General features: G+C 36.8%; 2 protein-coding genes across 2 annotated transcripts in view; one reads left to right on the top strand and one right to left on the bottom strand.

The window, feature by feature from the left end:
• HSD17B4 (hydroxysteroid 17-beta dehydrogenase 4) overlaps positions 1-24,075 on the bottom strand; it is a 97,619-nt gene that overhangs the window by 19,415 nt on the left and 54,129 nt on the right. The window contains exons 16-21 of the mRNA XM_060091875.1: positions 21,664-21,767; positions 17,284-17,349; positions 9,191-9,260; positions 8,380-8,486; positions 6,771-6,857; positions 382-468 (exon numbers count right to left, since the gene is read on the bottom strand). Coding sequence (XP_059947858.1) covers positions 382-468; positions 6,771-6,857; positions 8,380-8,486; positions 9,191-9,260; positions 17,284-17,349; positions 21,664-21,767 — 521 coding nt within the window. The remainder of the gene's footprint in view (positions 1-381; positions 469-6,770; positions 6,858-8,379; positions 8,487-9,190; positions 9,261-17,283; positions 17,350-21,663; positions 21,768-24,075) is intronic.
• LOC132485356 (large ribosomal subunit protein eL21-like) lies at positions 5,996-6,515 on the top strand. Its single transcript, XM_060091874.1, has one exon. It carries the CDS (start codon positions 6,033-6,035, stop codon positions 6,513-6,515), a length of 483 nt encoding a protein of 160 aa, XP_059947857.1. The 5' UTR covers positions 5,996-6,032.

Genomic DNA, 24,075 nt, shown 5'->3' with positions numbered 1-24,075 from the left:
ATATCTGCATTCAAAGCATTATACAAATCTTTAAATCAAGAAAAAGGTACAGGATATTTAAATTTTTAATATATTTTTCTCCCAAATACTGTTTAAGATTTCTCATTAAACAACTGATTTAGTTACTCTAAAACTAGAAAATTACTTATATTCTCTTGAAAGCTACCCTAGTATCCCCACAAAAAAAGTTTTTAAAAAAATTCATAAGTTGTCAAAATATTCCTTTTTCTCCAAGCAGTTTTAAATTACTGTTCTCCACTTCCACAATTAAGAATCTTTCATAGCTCTTAATTTTCTAAAGTAGACTGAATATTCTTAAAGTGATCTCAATTGAAATTCATAGGTCAGGGTATGACTTGGAGGTCAGTGGTTATAACCCACCTCAGATGGTGTCTTAGCTAAAACATCAGCTGTTGGCACAAGATCCACATATGCATTTGAAATGACGATGTCTCCAGTTCCTTGGATCTTATAAAGGTACAAGAGAAAAAAAAAAACAACCAGTTCACTCCGATGATTCCAATGAAAATACAATTTCATTGTGAAACAGTATAAAGTCTTTTAAAAGAAATTTATATTTTTCTTCATATGAAAAAGAAAATAATCCAAATTAAATAAACAGTTCATAAATTAAATATCAAGAGAAATAAACATGAAGGCTTACTGATTTAATACAAGTGTTAATTAATCCTAACTGTAGAATCAACTGGAGCCCTTTTAAAAAATATTTATGACCAGGTCCCATCTCCAAATATTCCAATTTAAATGGTTTGGGGTGGACCCTGAGCATTGGTATTTGGGGGATTTTTTTTTCCAATATAAGTATGTCTAATGGGGAACCAGGGTGAGAATTGCTTAATTCTTATAAATAGTAAAAGGCATGGCACAAAATCCACATGAGGTAGGGGTACATAAAGTGTATTTGTTCGGTTAACATAGAATAAAATTGGGTAGGAACAGACCACAGTCTTTTTAAAGAAATAATTCTAGCTCTTATTTCCAAAAGGAAGTGTAAACAGTATAAAGTAATACTTAAATAGCCTTTTTATAAAATATTAAAGGAACTCTAATATTAATTCCTAATACATCAGCTAAGATTATTCCAGTGGTATTCTTTCATAAAAGTATGGTATTGCTACAAATGTATAGGACAATGTCTAAAACTTAAGGCAGCATTTATTAAAACTGACTTTTAACAATCAGGAAGATCATTCTCCCTTGACTACTCCCCATTATACTTCAGAAAAAAAGATCTTTCAAACAATCCTACCTCAAGAAACAAGAAAAATCTCAAATAAACAGTCTAACATTACACCTAAAGCACTTAGAAAAAGAAGAACAAAAAAACCCCAAAGTTAGCAGAAGGAAAGACATCATAAAGATCAGATCATAAATAAATGAAAAAGAAACGAAGGAAACAATAGCAAAGATCAATAAAACTAAAAGCCAGTTCTTTGAGAAGAGAAACAAAGTTGATGAACCACTAGCCAGACTAATCAAAAAAAAAAAAGGGAAGACTCAAATCAATAGAATTAGAAGTGAAAAAGGAGAGGTAACAACTGACACTGCAGAAATACAAAGGATCAGAGAGATTACCACAAGCAACTATATGCCAATAAAATGGACAACATGGAAGAAATGGACAAATTCTTAGAAAAGCACAACCTCCTGAGACTGAACCAGGAAGGAATAGAAAATATAAACAGACCATTCACAAGCACTGAAATTGAAACTGTAACTAAAACTCTTCCAACAAACAAAAGTCCAGGACCAGAGGGATTCACAGGCCAATTCTATCAAACATTTAGAGAAGAGCTAACACCTATCCTTCTCAAACTCTTCCAAAATATAGCAGAGGTAGGAACACTCCCAAACTCATCCTACAAGGCCACCATCACCCTGATACCAAAACCAGACAAAGATGTCACAAAGAAAGAAAACAACAGACCAATATCACTGAAGAACACAGATGCAAAAATCCTCAACAAAATACTAGCAAACAGGGCCTCCCTGGTGGCGCAAGTGGTTGAGAGTCCGCCTGCCGATGCAGGGGATACGGGTTCGTGCCCCGGTCTGGGAGGATCCCATATGCCGCGGAGCGGCTGGGCCCGTGAGCCATGGCCGCTGAGCCTGCGCGTCCGGAGCCTGCGCGTCCGGAGCCTGTGCTCCGCAGCGGGGGAGGCCACAACAGTGAGAGGCCCGCATACCGCCAAAAAAAAAAAAAAAAAATACTAGCAAACAGAACCCAACAGCACATTAAAAGGATAATACACCATGATCAAGTGGGGTTTATCCCAGTAATGCAAGGATTCTTCAATATACACAAATCAATCAATGTGATAAACCATATTAAAAAATTGAAGGAGAAAAACAATATGATCATCTCAATAGATGCAGAAAAAGCTTTTGACAAAATTCAACACCCATTTATGAAAAAAACTCTCCAGAAACTAGGCATAGAGGGAACTTACCTCAACAGAATAAAGGCCATATATGACAAACCCACAGCCAACAACATTCTCAATGGTGAAAAACTGAAACCATTTCCACTAAGATCAGGAACAAGACAAGGCTGCCCACTCTCACCACTATTATTCAACATAGTTTTGGAAGTTTTAGCCACAGCAATCAGAGAAGAAAAAGAAATAAAAAGAATCCAAATCAGACAAGAAGAAGTAAAACTGTCACTGTTTGCAGATGACATGATACTATACACAGAGAATCCCAAAGATGCTACCAGAAAACTACTAGAGCTAATCAATGGATTTCATAAAGTAGTAGTATATAAAATTAATGCACAGAAATCTCTTGCATTCCTATACACTAATAATGAAAAATCTGAAAGAGAAATTAAGGAAACCCTCCCATCTACCATTGCAACAAAAAGAATAAAATTCTAAGAATAAACCTACCTAAGGAGACACAAGACATGTATGCAGAAAACTATAGGACACTGATGAAAGAAATTAAAGATAATACAAACAGATGGAGAGATATAACATGTTCTGGGATTGGAAGAATCAATATTGTGAAAATGGCTATACTACCCAAAGCAATCTACAGATTCAATGCAATCCCTATCAAAGTGCCAATGGCATTTTTCACATAACTAGAACAAAAAATTTCACAATTTATATGGAAACACAAAAGATCTTGAACAGCCAAAGCAATCTTGAGAAAGAAAAACGGAGCTGGAGGAATAAGGCTCCCTGACTTCAGACTATACTACAAAGCTACAGTAATCAAGACAGTATGGTACTGGCACAAAAACAGAAATATAGGTCAATGGAACAAGATAGAAAGCCCAGAGACAAGCCCACACACATATGGTCACCTTATCTTTGATAAAGGAGGCAAGAATATACAATGGAGAAAAGACAGCCTCTTCAGTAAGCGGTGCTGGGAAAACTGGACAGTTACATGTAAAAGAATGAAATTAGAACACTCCCTAACACCATACACAAAAATAAACTCAAAATGGATTAAAGACCTAAAGGTAAGGCCAGACACTATAAAACTCTCAGAGGAAAACATAGGCAGAACACTCTATGACATAAATCACAGCAAGATTCTTTTTGACCCACCTCCTAGAGTAATGGAAATAAAAACAAAAATAAACAAATGGGACCTAATGAAACGTAAAAGCTTTTGCACAGCAAAGGAGACCATAAACAAGATGAAAAGACAACCCTCAGAATGGGAGAAGATGTTTGCACATGAAGCAACTGACAAAGGATTAATCTCCAAAATAAACAGGCAGCTCATGCAGCTCAATACCAAAAAAAACAAACAACCCAATCCAAAAATGGTAGAAGACCTAAATAGACATTTCTCCAAAGAAGATATACAGATTTCCAACAAACACATGAAAGGATGCTTAACATCACTAATTATTAGAGAAATGCAAATCAAAACTACAATGAGGTATCCCCTCACACTGGTCTGAATGGGTATCATCAAAAAATCTAAAAACAATAAATGCTGGAGAGGGTGTGGAGAAAAGGGAACCCTCTTGCACTGTTGGTGGGAATGTAAATTGATACAGCCACTATGGAGAACAGTATGGAGGTTCCTTAACAAACTAAAAATAGAATTACCATACAACCCAGCGATCCCAGTACTGGGCATATACCCTGAGAAAACCATAATTCGAAAAGAGTCATGTACCACAGTGTTCACTGCAGCACTATTTACAATAGCCAGGACATGGAAGCAACCTAAGTGTCCATTGACAGTTGAATGGATAAAGAAGATGTGCCACATGTATACAATGGAATATTACTCAGCCATAAAAAGAAATGAAATTGAGTTACTTGTAGTGAGGTGGATGGCCCTAGAGACTACCATACAGAGTGAAGTATGTCAGAGAAAAACAAATACCGTATGCTGACACCTATATATGGAATATAAAAAAAAAAAGGTTCTGAAAAACCTAGGGGCAGGATACGGATAAAGATGCAGATGTAGAGAATGGACTTGAGGACACGGGGATGGGGACGGGTAAGCTGGGACAAAGTGAGAGAGTGGCATGGACATATATACACTACCAAACATAAAATAGATAGCTAGTGGGAAGCAGCCACATAGCACAGGGAGATCAGCTTGGTGCTTTGTGACCATCTAGAGGGGTGGAATAGGGAGGGTGGGAGGAAGAAGCAAGAGGGCGGGGATATGGGGATATATGTATATGTATAGCTGATTCACTTTGTTATACAGCAGAAACTAACACACTATTGTAAAGCAATTATACTCCAATAAAGATGTTAAAAATAAATAAATGAATAAACGTAGATGAAATAATTAGAAAATAAGAGGATTCCAGAATATGTGGCACCATTAATTGTAGGAGGATTTCAGAGAAAGCCAGTATGTGTTTTTATATGGATGAGAGAAAGGGGAGTAGTAAGGGGCTACCTCTAAGGACAAGGTAGAGCTTCCACTGAAGCCAAAAAGACAAAAGAAATTTGAAAAGTGAAATAAACAGTGTGCATCCATGAGGCAGGAAAATGATACTGCAAGCATCAGGAAGTAATAAGCAGAAGGCAGCCATACAAAGAAGAGTTCTGCAAAGTATTTATATTTATGAAAGAGATCATGATACAGTAAAAAAAAAATAATAAGTTAGGTCCTAGGAACTAAGCCTTGAGCCAGGCAGACCTGGGTGTCTATCCCAGCTCCACCACTTTCTATGTGACCATGAGCAAGTTATTTAAGAGACCTGAACCTAGATTTGCCTAAGTTACATGTAGAGTTGTTATGCATAGTAGAAATAATGGGATAGCCTGTTTATAGGTACTCGACAACTTTACGCTGTTATTATTGTTGGTGGTGGTATTTAAACTGCTCGACACAAACCATCAATGTAGTACAAATGATCAGGCCAAAAAGTATCACCCTGGTCAATTGCATTAACAAAATAATCTGTAAAAAACTTATAAAAGGCTGATTGCATGTCCTTTTAGTATTTTACTGGAGCACTGCTAACAGCCTCACCCCAAAATTACTTAACTCTATAGGGAGATATACTCTGTCTTGTTACTTACTATTAATTAAGCCCAGACTCTGTGACATAAGATGTTAATTTGTGGGTTTTTGTGTGATGAAGATGCACACGATTTCTGTCCAGTAGGAAATATAACCATAACAGATATGGTTTTACTGTTTTATAGGACAATTAACTAGTTTTGTCTCTAACTCAGCAAAATTATTTTAGAATGCTTTCCCTGTTGGACCACATAAACCCTGTTGTTCTAGTTCTCCTTTGAACCAGTTTTATCATCTTGCTAGCTCCCTCATTAAGGAATTAAATAAATTTTCATCACATTTTCATTTTATATCTGTCTGAGAGTCATGCCTTTAATTTTCTGAAGATCATATTCTGACAACAACTTGAATGATGGGTTGAGCCAAAAAGATATGGTTGGTTGGGTTTTCAGAAATGCTATGTAGATAGGCACCAATTTTGCTGAGAATAAAAAACAGAAAATAGCTTCTTTTCGGCCAGAACCGCCATCTTCCAGTAATTCGCCAAAATGACCAACACAAAGGGAAAGAGGAGGGGCACCCGCTACATGTTCTCTAGGCCTTTTAGAAAACACGGAGCTGCTCCTTTGGCCACATACATGCGAATCTACAAGAAAGGTGATATTGTAGATATCAAGGGAACGGGCACTGTTCAAAAAGGAATGCCCCACAAATGTTACCATGGCAAAACTGGGGGAGTCTACAGTGTTACTCAGCATGCTGTTGGCATCATTGTAAACAAACAAGTTAAGGGCAAGATTCTTGCCAAGAGAATTAATGTGCGTATCAAGCATGTTAAGCACTCTAAGAGCCAAGATAGCTTCCTGAAACGAGTGAAGGAAAATGATCAGAAAAAGAAGGAAGCCAAAGAGAAAGGTACTTGGGTTCAGCTGAAGAGCCAGCCTGCTCCACCCAGGGAAGCACACCTCGTGAGAACCAATGGAAAAGAGCCTGAACTGCTGGAGCCCATTCCCTATGAATTCATGGCATGATGGGGGTAAAGAAAATAAAAGACCTGGACTGTAAAAAAAAAAAAAAAAAAAAAAAAAAAAAAACCAGAAAACAAAAAACAAGGTACAGAGGCATCTTATTTTCAATTAAAAGTTACCACTGATTTTTTAAAAAAACTTTCTAAGTTTTATATCATATCCATAGTAATAACCAAAAGAATGCTAGGATGGAACATAATTATAGGATACAGTGAAGAGGGTAACAAAACAATGTACCTCTAACTACATTATTCATACCTTGGTTTGGAAATGGATTCTATTTCCTTCCTTCCACATCTCAGTTTGTAGAGTTTGTCCTGGATATACTGGTTTTGCAAAACGAACCTTTAAAAAAATGTGTTTTAGGGTTAAAAATGTTTTAATATGAAACTTTTCCACTTTGCAGGGGGGGTGGAATTTGGGGGAGAGGTTGGAGAGCATAAAAGGAAGAAACAGAGATTGGACTATATTTAAATTCATAAAAATAGTAATACCATACAATTAGTAGAGAAAGGATATAGTTAGTAAAAGTTAATTCTTTGTCTTTCAAAGTATAGAATCAATAAATAGTTTAATCTTGACAAATCAAAACACAGAAGAATAATCATATTAAGTAGAGTTATATAGGTAACCACCAGAACAACTTAACAGAAGCAGTTAAAAGTGGTACTAATTAAGTCTGAGGAATAAGACCTGGGGTTGTTGTATAGGACAGAATAATTACACTTTTTATTTCCTAATTCTCTATACTATTTTATTTGCTCTGTGTACATATAACTGACTGATTTTTAAAATAATTATAATAATAACTATAAAATAGTTATAATAATGAGAATAATCAGTGTTATCAAAGGCAAGACATAAGAAAATAAATTTCCACTGCTGCATGGATCACAAACTGATAAAAGCTTTTAGAGCTATTTGACACTGCCTTAAAGTTTTGTTTCATTTTTTTTTTAAGTATATGTCTTTCGATTTATGCAAAACTGTGCAGAGTCAGTTTTCTTTGTAATTTATAATGGATGAAAACTTGAAGCCAACTTAAAAGTGCAAAACTAGGGCTTCCCTGGTGGTGCAGTGGTTAAGAATCCACCTGCCAATGCAGGGGACACGGGTTCGAGCCTTGGTCCAGGAAGATCCCACACGCCACGGAGCAACTAAGCCCGTGTGCCACAACTACTGAGCCTGTGCTCTAGAGCCTGCGAGCCACAACTACTGAGCCCACATGCTATAACTACTGAAGCCCGCACACCTAGAGCCTGTGCTCTGCAGCAAGAGAAGCCACCACAATGAGAAGCCCACACTGCAATGAAGAGTAGCCCACGCACTGCAACGAAGAGTAGCCCCCGCTCGCCGCAACTAGAGAAAGCCCGCACACAGCAAGGAAGACCCAATGCAGCCAAAAATAAATAAATTTAAAGTGACCACAAAAAAAAAGTGCAAAACTAAAATCAATATGCAGCCAACATACTGATATAGGTGCATGTTTATTAGAGTTCAAATGCAGCCACTTAACATTTTCAATTAAATTAAGGCAAATTATAAAACAGTAAAAAATGAATAAATAAATTTTTAAAGGTAAATCTCGAGTTTTTGTTAAGGCATATATGCTGCTATATGTATGTTCCTAACTATTTATAAAACAATCAAATTAATCTGTTAAAAGTATAACTGTATATAATATCCTTCATGATGCATGTGTAATAGAGGCATTTATAGCTACAAAAAGAAAACTTGCTGATTGCCAAGTCAATGAAATAATAAAAATAATAACTTCAGTACAGTACCTATTTTTAAGTGAAGTCACTGAGACTCCTCTAAAACTAAAAAGGAACAAGTAGTTAAATTATTAATAATTTACACACACCTTAATTGCTTTGAATCTTGACACGTCATTATCTGCAAACTGCTGTAAAACATGCCTGGCAGAAAATCCAAATGTACATAATCCATGTAATATGGGCTTGTCAAAACCTAAAAATGAGAGAGAGAATTTAGTTAGATAAAGGCACATTTCATGCTTAAAAACCAAGAACAGTTCATTCAGGACTTGAAAAATACATTTTTAAACTGCATTAGCCTGAATCATACCATCTATTTTAACACATTATTGACTGGGGGGATTTCTGCAGAAATTAACGCCTATGGTGTTAATACGTCTCCGGTCAATAATGTGTTAAGAAATATGGAAAATATTTTATAAATAATGCTTCCTGGGAAAAAAATTATGAAATAAACAAAAAAAGAAAAAACAACAAAAAAAGGAATATCAGAGATCTGGGGACACAACTAATTATTTTGTTTAGCTTTGGTTGTAACCATGAAATCATCCACAGTGATTTCAATATCCATGTATGTAGATGATCCTTCTTCAACCTTTCAGTTCTTTCCTCTCCTCTCCAACAGCCTTGACCTTCATGATAACTCAGATACCCATCCCCATGGTCCTATCCTAGACCTTGCACTAGCAGGAGCTACCTTCCACCATAATCTGAATTTCACGTACACCATTTTCTGAACACTACTTCCCACCTTTCCATGTCCTTTGCATAAACATATTAGGAGAGGGCTATTTTTTAAATGTTACTCAAAATTCCAGTCATAAGTAGCGACATCTTTAAGTACTATTTAGATAACTGAGCTAACATTTTCATTGGCTCACATTATTAGCAACTCACCTGCTAAGTTAGCAAAGTCAGGATCAATGTGTAAGGGATTCCAGTCTCCACTGAGGCGGTACAAAGCAGCCTGTGGAGAAAGAATTATAAAAGAAACTAGCACCCAGTGCCTTCTTAGAATACATTAAACTAAAAACAGGAAATATGGCTGGTTATTGCATAAGAAATGCATTATAATGTACCTAATGGTAGCTCTGATTAAAAAATAACTATTTCTAACAAAAAAAGATTAAGTGTAAATCAAATGCTTTTTGTAACACCTGACACTGAAATCAGAAGGGGTGACGACTGTCAAATAATAGGAAGGGGAACCAAGAATTACATCTGGGAACAACACTGGTTACCACTGCCTAAGGAGAATTTCACAAAAAGGAATCCATCAATCTACTCTCATTAAAACACAATGAAGGGCTTCCCTAGTGGCGCACTGGTTAAGAATCCACCTGCCAATGCAGGGGATATGGGTTTGATTCCTGGTCTGGGAAGATCCCACATGCCACAGAGCAACTAAGCCCGTGCACCACAACTACTGAGCCTGCACTCCAGAGCTCGCGAGCCACAACTGCTGAAGCCCAAGCACCCCAACTACTGAAATCCGCATGCCCTAGAGCCCACGCTCTGCAACAAAGGGAAGCCACCACAATGAGAAGCCTGTGCACCACAATGAAGAGTAGCCCCCACTTGCCACAACTAGAGAAAGCCCACGCACAGCAACAAAGACCCAATGCAGCCAAAAATTAATTAATTAATTGATTATTTAAAAAAGAAAAGAAAAGAAATAAACATTAAAAAAAGAACACAATGAAGATAAGGTGTAAATGTTTATAGCCTCTTCTAACCAAGCAAAATTTATGCCAACTTTCTTAATGGGGTGTTTTAAATTGAAGGCTGTAACCCAATACTAGACATATAAACATCACACACTCCTCACAAACTTTCATTCTACTGGGTACACTAAATCCTGAGATCAGCTCATCCTGCAAAAAAATAGACTAATAACTTGCAATTAAGATTATATTCCTGCTTACTCCAGATCCTCACATCACTTCTGTACTTAGACAAGGCAGAATTAGCATAAAGATATAGATAACAATAGGAAAAAAGTCACCATACTTCCCAGCATTTAAATTGTGCATTGGTCAAATGAGAGAGTAGTTTTCAGTACTGAAGGGAAGAAATTCACAAAAGAGCTAACAGTAAGTATTTACTGTATCTGTGTATTAATTTTGGGGCTGCCTCTAGACTTCTCTTTCTTATCATTTGCTAGGTCAAGCTTTCCAAGACTATTAAAATGTTGTGTAGAGACTAGCCATGTCAGCATACCTGACTTTCTTAATGAGTTTTTGTTGTTTTTAATTATTGATTATTCGTTTTTAACAAATTTTATTTACAGAAAATAACATCTCCTATAATTCATAGGAAAATGTTGTTTACTTTTTAATGTTTTGTACAACTTTAATAAGCTCTTTCTCTTTCCCATCACTCTATATGATAGTTTTCTAAATTATTCACTTTTTAAATGACTCAGTATTTTTCCCTTTATATGGCTTCTAAAAATAATTAAATCAAATCAACAATTATCAAATAGATGTGACTTAAGATTCTGTATAAGATGGTAGAGGATGAAATGATCAATTTTAGAAAGCACTTAAAAAAAAATAGAACACTAGGCAAATATACATCATCACGTTGCATACAAATGGAAAAAAAATGATGAATTTCAGGGCCCAAAGGGGAAGGTGTCAAACACATAATAGATCTTGGGCTTTGGCACCAGACAGACCTAGGTTCAAATCCAGCTCTGCCATTAGTGGGCAATTTTCTTTATCACCCTAAGCCTCAATCTTCTCATTTAAAAAACTGAGAGGCTAATCAAACTCTTACAGAGCATTATCCTTGATAAATATTAATACCTCAATAAATGTGAACTATTATGATTATTTTAAAAGATTTCAGCAACAGTATAAGACAATCAAGTTTTTAAGATTAGTGCCAGTGTTATTACCCCACAGATATCATTCCTATAAATGAAAAGAAACAACTCTTCTAAAGAAATCATATTAAAGGAATATGAAATTTTTCATAATATTTCAATGACAGCATTGCTTCCAACAGAAGGCAGAATTAGCAAAGACATAAAAGATCTATCATGAGAAATGACTAATGTAAACTGATTGGATGTTTGACTAAATTCAATCATAATGCAAAATAACCATTCTCCAAACAATAAAGAACACTATCAAGGTTTATTTTCTGATTATCTTGAAAGACTTTCATATTTCAGAAGAAAAGCAAAAAGCTTCGTGTTTTGTTCTGTTTCATTTCTGCCTAGATGTAAAAATCACTAAAATTCACACATACAAACTAAGAAAAATAGCTCTATATTGTCTTACTTGAGTATTAAATGTAAGTGGGAGGATCTTCCATATATGAGTAAATTAGTTCTTAGTTTTATTTATTTAAAGTGTACCAGTAGGGACTTCCCTAGTCATCCAGTGATTAAGAATCCACCTCCCAGTGCAGGGGACATGGGTTTGATCCCTGGTCAGGGAACTAATACCCCACATGCCAAGGGGCAACTAGGCCCTTGCGCCACAACTACTGAGTGCACGCCCTCTAGAGCCCACGCACCACAACTAGAAAGCCCACACGCCACAACTACTGAACCCACACACTCTGGAGCCTGCGCACCACAACTAGAGAGCCTGCATGCCGCAGTGAAAGATTCTGCATGCCGCAACGAAGACCCTGCGTGCCACAACTAAGATCCAATGCAGCCAAATAAATAAGTAAAAAAATTTTTTTAAGTGTACCATTAAGTTAAACTAAATGCTAAATTAAAAGGGTCAGGGATTAGTTCTTCCCAAATCCTCACACCCCCTAAAAAAGCAAACAGATCAACAAGAAATACAGGTAAAACTACACAGATCCCAGGCCTCTAGTGTAACTAGAAGAGAAAAACCACAAACTTCAAATTCTTATAAGTAGAAAAATAAACACCTATATCCAGCAGCACTGTCTTCTGAGCACCCTCTCAAAACTACTAGAGAGAGTGGTAGGGGTGGGGAGGGGGAGTATAGCAGAAGCTCATGGAAGAGAAAAAAGGAAACAAAGAAAAATCACTTCGAGACACAGACAGTCTACCTCGAGGACAAAAATACTGAGAAGAATCCTGGAAGATTAGAATACTGACTACTGAGAAAAGAATTAAAAGTGCACAGGCTTCCAAATGGCAGTCCTAGAAAGGCAATACTTCTGAGGAAGAGGAGGATAAAACACCTTCGAAGACTGAATGGTGAAGAAAAAGAAGCAAGAGGGGAAATTTATGATCCTACAGGATAAAGAGAACTAAAAAAAAATTTAATAAAACACTCCCCCACTATGCCCTACTCCAAAAAGCCATCCATTAAAGAAAAGGCACTTTGCTATACTGACAGAAGATGACAATCTTGAATTTCTTTAAGAAAGAATCTTGTAAACCATCCCAAACTACTAACTTTACCTACAAAATGCATATAGGTAAGTAATCTCCATCTGTGCAAAGCTACAATAAGACTAAAAAAGAAAATAAGAACCAAAACATTATAATAAATAAAATTTCCCCAAAAAGAACAACTAGCAAACAGAAGAAAATGATAACACAATACTCAAGCATTTGGGGATAGGAAATAAACATCTTGAATCTGAAATTCAAAAACCAAGAATATAAATGGACAACAAACATGAAGAAATGAAGTAAGAGATGATTAAACTTGGGAAAGAAATAAAAGAAAAATCAAAATCATATCAGAAATTGAAGACTAAATTATAATGTTCCCAAAGGAGAATATATTCAAACAAAATTTTAATAAGGGGCATAGAAGAAAAAGAAGAAAAAAACCAAGAGGATGGAAATGAGATTAATAAAGAACTAAAAAAGGACAGAGAGAAAATGGTTGGAAGAAAGATAGAAAAAGATCCAATGTACATAAAGAGTACCTGAAGAAATAAAAATAAAACAATGAATAAGAACTAATATTTAAAATTATCACCCTAGAAAACTTTTTGAAAATAAAAGATCTGAACACACATATTAAAAAGGCCCACCAGGTACATGGGAAAACTGACCTGGAATGAGCAACACTGAGACTTATCCTAGTAAAACTATTAGATTTTTAAAGATAAAGGGAAAAAAAAATCCTAAAGCCCTTGAGGATAAAGATCAAGTAACTTAGAGGAAGATAATGACTGGCATCAGACTTCTAAACAGCAATATAGAAAGCCAGGCAACAATGGAACACCATTTTAAGAAACTCAAGATTTCATATCCAGCCAAGCTGTCCTTCAAGTATCCAGAGTATAGAAAAATAGTTTTAAATACATAGGAACCAGACTTCCCTGGTGGCGCAGTGGTTAAGAATCCACCTGCCAATGCAGGGGACATGGGTTCAAGCCCTGCTCCAGGAAGATCCCACATGCCACGGAGCAACTAAGCCCGTGCGCCACAACTATTGAGCTTGCGTTCTAGAGCCCACGAGCCACAACTACTGAGCCCATGTGCCACAACTACTGAAGCCCGCACGCCTAGAGCCCGTGATCCAACACAAAGAGAAACCACCACAATGAGAAGCCCGCGCACCACAACGAAGAGTAGCCCCCGCTCACTGCAACTAGAGAAAGCCCGTGCGTAGCGACGAAGAAGACCCAGTGCAGCCAAGAATAAATAAATTTATTTTTAAAAAAATAATAAGATAAATAAATACATAGGAACCAAAGGAATACTATACACGAGGCCTTCTTAGGGAACCTACCACAGGAGGAGCTTTATCCAACCAGGAGATATGGGAGAACCTTTGGCAAAAGGATTGATATATATTCAATTGCAAATCTAAGACTAAAACAAAGGTGGGGAAGAGGGAAGAATAATATATAAATGTTAAAATGTTCTGAAAAAGTAAAATTAATGCACTCCCCAAAATGCAAACTATAAGCAAAGAGAAACAAGAAAATAAAATAGACTCTTTAATTGTTAGAAACAAGTAGGAAACAAAGCACAGCAATAAAAACTGAAAAAACAAATAGTAATAAATGAGAAAATTGGGCACTATGGGCATATAAAAAGGTATAGGACTTCCACTTCTGGCCTAGATGGAATAAGTGGAATGAACTTACTCTTCCACTGTAAACAAGTAGGAAAAAAAATTTTTTTTTAAGTGGGCGAGGGAGATACTGTCCTTAGACATTGGACAGTAGGCAGAACAGGATTATGATTCTTGATAGAAAAGAAACAAACAAGATGGACTCTACAATGGCCACAGCGCTCTGCCTGACAGCACTTTCTAGACTCCAGTGCAAAAAGGGAAACCAAAACACAGCAAAACAGTCTCAAAGAATTAAAGAGATAAAGATCAGAGTTCTGGGAGAATGGGCAGCTGGAATGTAGATGTACTGAAAAGGAGGAAGCTACACAGGAAACAGTTCCAGAAATTTAAATAGAAGTCCCCTGAGGGTCACAGGGAAAGGCCCTGGAAGATGAGACACCACATGAAGAAGAAGCCAGGTGGAGATTAGAGGCACGCCAGCCAACAGGGAGCACTAAGACCCTGCACTTGTGAAAGAGCCATACTGGACTTTCCTGCCCCACCCAGCCACTGTCTGAGAACAGCTACATGAGTGACAGCCAACACCATTTGTAGCACAAGGACTGCCCAGGCAACCCAGGGTCATGTAAAATAATAAATCATTGTTTCAAAACAAAATTTTAAAAGTACTTATAATACACATGGTAATATAATAAAGAATTATATTTTAATGGATAGTATAACCAATATTCCAAAGATTAACTTTATTTAACAATGATGGTAGCTAAAATCCTAATTGTTAGAATAAGTAGTATAAGATATGTATCTGGGGAAACTAAAGATACTTGTTTTCATTCTCCTCAAATACAAAGCCTGACACCTGTTACCTATTTATTCTTTGGTCTTTCTAGATTATTGGGGATGAATTTTCTCTTTATTAATTATGAAAAACCATGAAGTATACTTGTAATATCATACTAGTTTGAAGATGAAGAAATTCTCCTAAAGACATGAAAAACAAAATATTCCAGAAGGGATATTGGTAGAGCGATGGTTGCCAGTTTCCCTACTGATTGAGAAGTTACTTATTTAATTTAAATACCTGGCACAAAGTTTATGCTATAACAACATAATCTGTTCCATTTCCACTTCTCCTTAAAGGTCTGTTCATCCACAATCATCTCCCACCACTCTCCGGTTTGAATGCTCTAATTCTTACTCCTTGTACATACATCATGCTCTTTTCTGCTATCATTACTAAGTTCTTATCCCCTTCCAGGCCATACTGCAAGCCTTATATCCCTGGTAAGAGAGAATATCTGTACACCATTTTAGTTCAGAAGTCCCATCTTTCCTACCAAACTCTTCTGTATGCCATTCTCTAATGAGTAGCCCATCTCAGAATGTCTACAGCACTTACTCTACAATTCAAAACCTTGTATTTAATCATTCGTTGCTTAGAATAGGTGCCCTAGAAATTAAGACATCTACTCCTTATATCTAAGTATCCTTTCAGTTCCTTGTCAATAGATTCACACTTCTTCTACTTGATTTGTATCTCCTATAGCACAGATCCAATTTAAAACAGCCCACAAAGCCCCTGAAATTTAAGCAAAGTTTTATGCAAAATGTTTTTGAAGAAACAGTCGGTAGTTTTTATCATATTCTCGAGTGACCATATGATACAAATGGTCAGGAACCTCTGTCAAATGATGGGTGTCCATTATTTATACAAAAAATATTTGTTAACCTATAAACTGTCCTTTGTCACACAGCAAAATACTCAAGTCTGCTAAAAGCTAACAAAAAGTTCTATTCATCTGAAAAAAGAAAAAAAGAAAATCTTTCTGCTTACTGTATAAAGAAATTCAAGCCATGGAAACTATTCAGCTTTTCTTATCTACAGCAGATACATTTTATTATTTCAGTAACACAAGAATAATAATGGAGCATTTCTGGGTTTTCTGAACCATGAAACCATGAAGTCTTCTGTTCTTTAGTGTGCTAATAAAATTAATTTCACTATGAAGCTTTAATTAAACATAAATATGAGTGCTCTCTTAAGAAACTGATAAGAAATAGGGATGGGAAGAACATTTAAAGGCAAAAACTAATCTGAGGCAGAAAGTATTGTTCTACCACCCAATTATAGAGTGTATAAAAAAATACAATTAATATGTTCCAAACTTAATTCTTTCTGGCTCATGAAATTATATTCCTATTTGCCAGCACACATAAATCCTGCAGAAGTTCTCATATCAAGTATATCAAAATTAGTATCAAAAAATAAGTGAATTTTACAAATAATGTGCTGTCATTACCTGCTTATTCACAGCATAACTTCAGAGCTTTACATATTCTGTTCTATATCTGCATGGTTAGTATTCTGGCCATCTTAGGGAAGAATCTTCAGGTCTCTCAAAAACAAAGTTGCTTTTCTCATCTTCATGGTCACCTTTTGTTTCTTAGATAAATCTTTGCATGCTTACAGAATTTGTTAACTGACAGTGCATTTTAACTCCTCCATCAGAAAACATATGATTTATGCCAAACAAAAGAGATTAAATCATCTACTCCTTCTCAGATGCTTTACTGTACCTGTCCACTAAAGTTAGCATAAAATAATCTCTCTCGAAGCAATGTCGCTCAGTTTTCTTTTCCAATAGAAGAAAGGATAACTGAAATTTGCCTTTTATTTTATCCTGCTCTCTAAGGCTTTAATGAAATTCTTCACTACTAAGCTAGGCAGTCTCCTTAAGGCAAGCAATCCATTGCCAACAAAGCATGATGCTTTTTCAATTGACTAATGAAAAGCCATTTTACATTTTTTTTGATACCCAGTGGAGAAAAAAACTGCTAAGTAAAACTCCAGAAAGAACAAATTTCAACTACAGAAATATGCCGTTATTTTTATTACGTAGAAGAACACAGCTACTACTTTTGGACTCACAAAATTACAAAGGTATCAGAGTTATAAATCAAAAAGTGTCAGGAGTCAGGTGGCTTTATCACTTTTCAAAAATACATTCTTACCTGATTAAGTGAGGTGGTATCTGTAAGTACAGCATCAGGAGGTCTATTAGGTATGGCTACAGCTACCTGAGATCAAAAAACATTACACGTTAAATAATAACAAAATAATTGTTATTCTCTTTACCCAAACTGATATTTGATAAACAACCATGTTTCAATATACAGTCATCCCTCAGTTTCCAGGGGTGATTGGTTCCAGGACCCCTTCACGGATACCAAGATCTGCAGATGCTCAAATCCCTTATATAAAAGCGGTGTAGTATTTGCATATAATCTATGCACATCCTCCCATACTTGGGAGGATGTGCATAGATTACTTATAATACCTAATACAATGTAAATGCTGTGTAAATAGTTTGGGAACTTTCTGGAATTTTTTTTTTCTGAATATTTTTGATCCACGGTTGGTTCAGTCTGCAGATGCCAAACCTGTGGATACAGAACCCACAGATATGGAGGGCTGACTGTAACAAAATCTGCAAGCTGGATAAAAAGTTTAGTTTAATATTTTATTTTCAGCACATAATGACATTTAAAATTTCATAACTGCTAGCTTCATCTACATTAAGATTTCCCTGAAATGACCTTGTTTAATGAAAGGAATTATATAACCAGATCCATTCTCTAGGCCACAAAGGAGAAAAAGGTAAAGACTCTTTTCCCAATGCAAAAGATGACAGTAACTGTAAGACTTAGACAAACAATTCACATCTATATTGATTTAATCTTTAAAGCACTTTACTAAGGGTGTGGATCTCTTTGCATTTATTTTCTTTTTAATTTTTATTGCAGTATAGTTGATTTACAATGTTGTGTTAATTTCAGGTGTACAGCAAAGTAAATCAGTTATATATATATATATACACACACACACACACACACACACACACACATCTCCACTCTTTTTTAGATTCTTTTCCCATATAGGTCCTTACAGAGTATTGAGTAGAGTTCCCTGTGCTATACAGTTAAGTCCTTATTAGTTATGTTTTATATATAGTAGTATGTATATGTCAATCCCAATCTCCCAAATTATCACTCCCCCACCATTTCCCCCCTGGTAACTATAAGTTTGTTTTCTACATCTGTGACTCTATTTCTGTTTTGTAAAGAAGTTCATTTGTATCATTTTTTTTCAGATTCTGCATATAAGTGATATCATATGATACTTGTCTTTATCTGACTTAACTTCACTCAGTATGGCAGTCTCTAGGTCCATCCATGTTCCTGCAAATGGCATTATTTCATTCTTCTTTATGGCTGAGTAATATTCCATTGTATATATGTACCAAATCTTCTTTATCCATTCCTCTTTTTTTTTTAAGTGCATAAATCTTTTTTTTTAATAAATTTATTTATTTTTTATTTTTTTTGGCTGTGTTGGATCTTTGTTGCTGTGTGCAGGCTTTCTCTAGTTGCAGTGAGTGGGGGCTACACTTCATTGCAGTGCGCAAGCTTCTCATTGTGGAGCACAGGCTCTAGGCGCACAGGCTTCAGTAGTTGTGGCACGTGGGCTCAGCAGCTATGGCTCGCGGGTGCTAGAGCGCAGACTCAGTAGTTGTGCCGCACAGGCTTATTTGCTCCATGGCATGTGGGATCTTCCCGGACCAGGACTTGAACCTGTGTCCCCTGAATTGGCAGGTGGATTCTTAACCACTGCACCACCAGGGAAGCCCCCATTCCTCTGCTGATGGACATTTAGGTTGCCTCCATGTCCTGGCTATTGTAAACAGTGCTGCTATGAACACTGGGGTGCATGGTTTTCTCCAGATGTATGCCCACTAGTGGGATTGCTGGATCACATGCTAACTCTATTTTTAGTTTCTTAAGGAGCCTCCATACTGTTCTCCGTAGTGGCTGTATCAATTTACATTCCCACCAACAGTGCAAAAGGGTTCCCTTTTCTCCACACCCTCTCCAGCATTTATTGCTTATAGATTTTTTGATGATGGCCATTCTAACCAGCGTGAGGTGATAACTCATAGTTTTGATTTGTATTTCTCTAATAATTAGTGATGTTGAGCATGTTTTCATGTGCTTTTTGGCCATCTATATGTCTTCTTTGGAGAAATGTCTATTTAGATCTTCCTCTTTGCATTTATATCCTAATTGGAGCAGTTGAGCTTCTTGGATGTGTAGATCAACGTTTTTCATCAATGCCATTGTTCCTTCAATTATTTTTTCTGCTTCTTTCTCTCTCCTCTCTTTCTGGTATGCCCATTACATAAAAGCTGATGTACTTAATGGTATTTCACATTTCTCTGAGCCTCTTCATTCTTTTTCTTCACCTTTTTTCTTTCTGTTCTTCAGACAAGAGATAGATTGATCAATCTTCAAGCTTTTTGATTTTAATTCTGCCACTTCAAATCTACTGTTGAGAGCCTCTAGTAAATTCTTCATTTCAGTTATTGTACTTTCAGTTCCAGAACTACTTCTATTTGGTTCTTTATATAATTTCTATTTATTGATTTCTTTCTCTTTTTTTTTTTTTTTTTTTTTTCTGAGCCACAACACGCAGCTTGCAGGATCTTAGTTCCCTGACCAGGGACTGAACCCATGCCCCCTGCAGTGGAAGTGCGGAGTGCTAACCACTGGACCACTGGGGAATTCCCCAATTTTTCTCTATTTGATGAGACATTGTCATCATACTTTACTTCTTTACACACTTTACTTCTTTAAGCATGGTTTCCTTTAGTTCTTTGACTGTATTTACAATAAATGGTTTGAAGTTTTTTCCTATTAAGTCTTCTCAAAAGCAATCTCTGTTGCCTGTTTTGCTTTGTTTTTTCCTATATATGGGTCATACTCTTTTATTTCTTTCAGATCTTGTAATTTTTTGTTGATAACTGGATACTTTAGATAACATATTGCAGCAACTCTGGATACTGAGACCCCTTTCCCCTTCCAGGGCTTGTTGTTATTGTTAACTTGTCTATTTGTTTAGTGACTTGGCTAGACTATTTTAGTTAAGTATATTTCCCCCACAGTGTGCAGACTCTGATGTTGCTCCTCAGAGGGTACAGCCTTGGGCAAGCACAGTCAGCCTGGGATGACAGTGGTTTTAGCAGGGCTCTGTGTGACTGTCTCTCCCTGATCTCTCTGTTAAACTGTCTGTCCAGCTGTTCGGCTTCACACATTGACAGATGACTGTTCTATTATTTTCAACAGTGCCCTGGGGCATAAATTGTTCCACAATCTGATCCAATTAAAGTCAGGCCTTTTTGGCGGTGTAGTCTTTGAGGCCAGTCTTTGAGGTTTGTTATGATCCCATGACAACTCTTCTTAGCTATCTCTTTCCATGGTTCTCTCTGGCAAATTTCTAGTTAAACTAGTTTAGTTTACTGCTTTCATGGAGCTACCAGCCTCCTCTTGATTATCACTAAAGTAACCTTGTTTTTGAAACCATCCTTACTTTTGAGCTTCCAAATACTTGGTACCAAAATGAGTCAGTTTCCGTGGGAAGAGCTTCAGAGCCCTCTATATTATTACAGCCTGCCTTGCCCCCCAGGCAAAACCTCTGCACCACTGCAACGGACATGAGGGCAAGAATAGTGGCCCACTTCTCTCCAAGTGACATCCTCACTTTACAAGAAGAGTCCCAGGCAGAGGTAGGAGCTTCTGGTCTTCTCAGCTCGCCTCTAGCAGCACGGGACCACCACTCTATGAGCAGGCTGGGCAAGAGTTATCAGGGCCCTAGTGTTCTCAGCCTGCCACAGTGGAATACAGTCTCCACACTACAAGTAGGGGCGGGGTAGAGGAAGACAGCCCCGTAACTCTCAGCCACTTTTACCTGTAATTGAGCTTCTGCAACACAAGCTGGGGAGCCGGGGTGGGAATAGGAAAAATGAGTGGGCTGCTCCTCCTAGGAAGACAGTGCGGCCCTATTCTGAGAACTGAGGGCAGAGGTAAAAGCTAGGTTAAATTGATGTAAAATCCAATTTACAAAATATTTTTAGGAAAAAAATATGTTTTTGGATAGAATTTGAAAACTAAAGAGTAACTAGAATTGTTTTATACAAGAGAAATGCTCAAGTCATTTAATGAATGAGGATTTGCATTTATACAAGGATCACTTGTATGTGTTAGGTTTTTCTAAAGAGTTTTGGATGCAGACAAAGTTTGCATAAGAAAGCAAAGATATTCCCATAGTTACCTCAGCTACATTACACTTACGTCAGCCAGACTTTTCTATATATAACATATGTTATGTATTAAAATATACAAATATAAACAGCATTTCAAATCCAAGGAACACATTCTGATTCAAAGAAGTGTGGATTACTGAAGCCCTACTCTATTAAATTACACATATGGTAAGTTCAAAATACAGATAAGGATCCTTAACGACACATGTATCTCGCTTATGAAGTCATAGCCTACCTTAGCTTTGTCTGACGTCCGTTTTCCACCAAAGCCTCCAGAGCCAACAACAAAGATGGAGAACTGATTATAACATATAAGTTCCTCCCCAGAGTAAGAGTAGACTGAAAAGTAAATGAAAGAAAAAAAGAAAAGAGGTTATTATCAAAAGACATAACTAGTTACCCAATATATGATCAACAATCCTTTTAAAAGCTTCAGAAAAGAACTCCAATTACTAAAAGGCTTTGCAATTTAAAGACACCCAAGTGTGGGATACAGAGCACTCGTTTTAATCATTCACTACCAGTCTCTGGAAAGCAGAGAAGAGGATCTTGACAAATCCTTTCTTGACTATGAAACAGCAGTTCATCTCACCTCTTCTTAAAGTTCCCCAACTGCCTTTCGTATTTCAATTCTCTCCTTCTCAAACCTTTCAAACAATTCCACTATAAAATGCAGACTAACACACATGAAAAGATGCTCATCATCGCTAATTATTAGAGAAATGCAAATCAAAACTACAATGAGGTACCACCTCATACTGGTCAGAATGACCATCATTAAAAAGTCTACAGGGCCTCCCTGGTGGCGCAGTGGTTGAGAGTCCGCCTGCCGATGCAGGGGATACGGGTTCGTGCCCCGGTCTGGGAGGATCCCATATGCCGCGGAGCGGCTGGGCCCGTGAGCCATGGCCGCTGGGCCTGCGCATCCGGAGCCTGTGCTCCGCAACGGGAGAGGCCACAGCAGTGAGAGACCCGCATACCGCAAAAAAGAAAAAAAAAAAAAAGTCTACAAATAACAAATGCTGGAGAGGGTGTGGAGAAAAGGGAACCCTCCTACACTGTTGGTAGGAATGTTAATTGGTACAGCCACTATGGAAAACAGTATGGAGGTTCCTCAAAAAACTAAAAATAGAATTGCCATATGATCCAGCAATCCCACTCCTAGGCATATATCCAGACAAAACTATAATTCAAAAAGATGCATGCACCCCTATGTTCATAGCAACACTATATACAATAGCCAAGGCATAGAAACAACCTAAAAGTCCATCAACAGATGAATGGATAAAGAAGATGTGATACACACACACACACACACACACACACACACAGAAATATTACTCAGCCATAAAAAAGACTGAAATAATGCCATTTGCAGCAACACATATGCACCTAGAGATTATCATACCAAGAGAAGTCAGAAAGAGACAGACAAATACCATATGATATCACTTATATGTGGAATCTAAAATATGACACAAATGAACATATCTACGAAACAGAAATAGATTCAGAGATATAGAGAACAGACTTGTGGTTGCCTAGGGGAAGGGAAGGTGGTGGAGGGATGGATTGGGAGTTTGGGATTAGCAGATGGAAACTATTATATATAGGATGGATAAACAACAAGGTCCTACTGTATTGCACAGGGAACTATATTCAATATCCTGTGATAAGCCATAATGGAAAAGAATATGAAAAAGAATGTATATATGTATAACTAAATCACTTTGCTGTACAGCAGAATTTAACACAATATTGTAAATCCACTAAAATTCAATAATTCAAGGGCCTCCCTGGTGGCGCAAGTGGTTGAGAGTCCGCCTGCCGATGCAGGGGATACGGGTTCGTGCCCCGGTCTGGGAGGATCCCATATGCCGTGGAGCGGCTGGGCCCGTGAGCCATGGCCGCTGAGCCTGCGCGTCCGGAGCCTGCGCGTCCGGAGCCTGTGCTCCGCAACGGGGGAGGCCACAACAGTGAGAGGCCCGCATACCGCAAAAAAAAAAAAAAAAAAAAAAAAAAAAAAAAAAAAAATAATAATAATAATAATTCAATAAAATTTAAAAATTAAAATAAAATACAGATAACCACACTCCCAAATTTTCAAACATTCTGCTGAAGTCCTCAATAGAGCCTGGAATGTAAAAGAAGAAATAAGTGAGAATGAAGGTATAAGCTTCAGGAGGGCAGGATCATGGCTTTTTTGCTCACCATCATATTCCCAGCAATTAGAATAGTAACTGGGACAGAAAAGGCACCTAATAAATATGTATTAAATTAATTAGTAAATCAATGAACATATGATGTGATTGAACAAGTTAGTGAATAAGTAAGCAAGTAATGAATGAAAGGCAGCTGTCCCTCTTTCTACTGACTACTTTCCTGGTGACAGTTTGAGCATCACCTAAATCACCAGCACTATAAAACTAGGAATATGATTTTGAATTGTATAATAAGGAAAAATAGAACTATAACAAAAAATAAGGGAACTCATGGTGATTTGTATTTTAAATAAGACTTTTATCCTTATTACACAGAAAATTGGATATCTAATTCCATCTATATTTTATCTACAAATTCTAATACATTATTACCTATTACCAAACTATAGCTAAATAAAATGGAGTAGATCAAGAAAGAAGAGTAA

The sequence above is a fragment of the Mesoplodon densirostris genome, chromosome 3, assembly GCF_025265405.1.
Source record: "Mesoplodon densirostris isolate mMesDen1 chromosome 3, mMesDen1 primary haplotype, whole genome shotgun sequence".
In the NCBI taxonomy this organism is placed as follows: Eukaryota; Metazoa; Chordata; class Mammalia; order Artiodactyla; family Ziphiidae; genus Mesoplodon; species Mesoplodon densirostris.
Note: the sequence above shows the minus strand (reverse complement) of the source record. Positions and strands in the feature narration are given on the sequence as shown.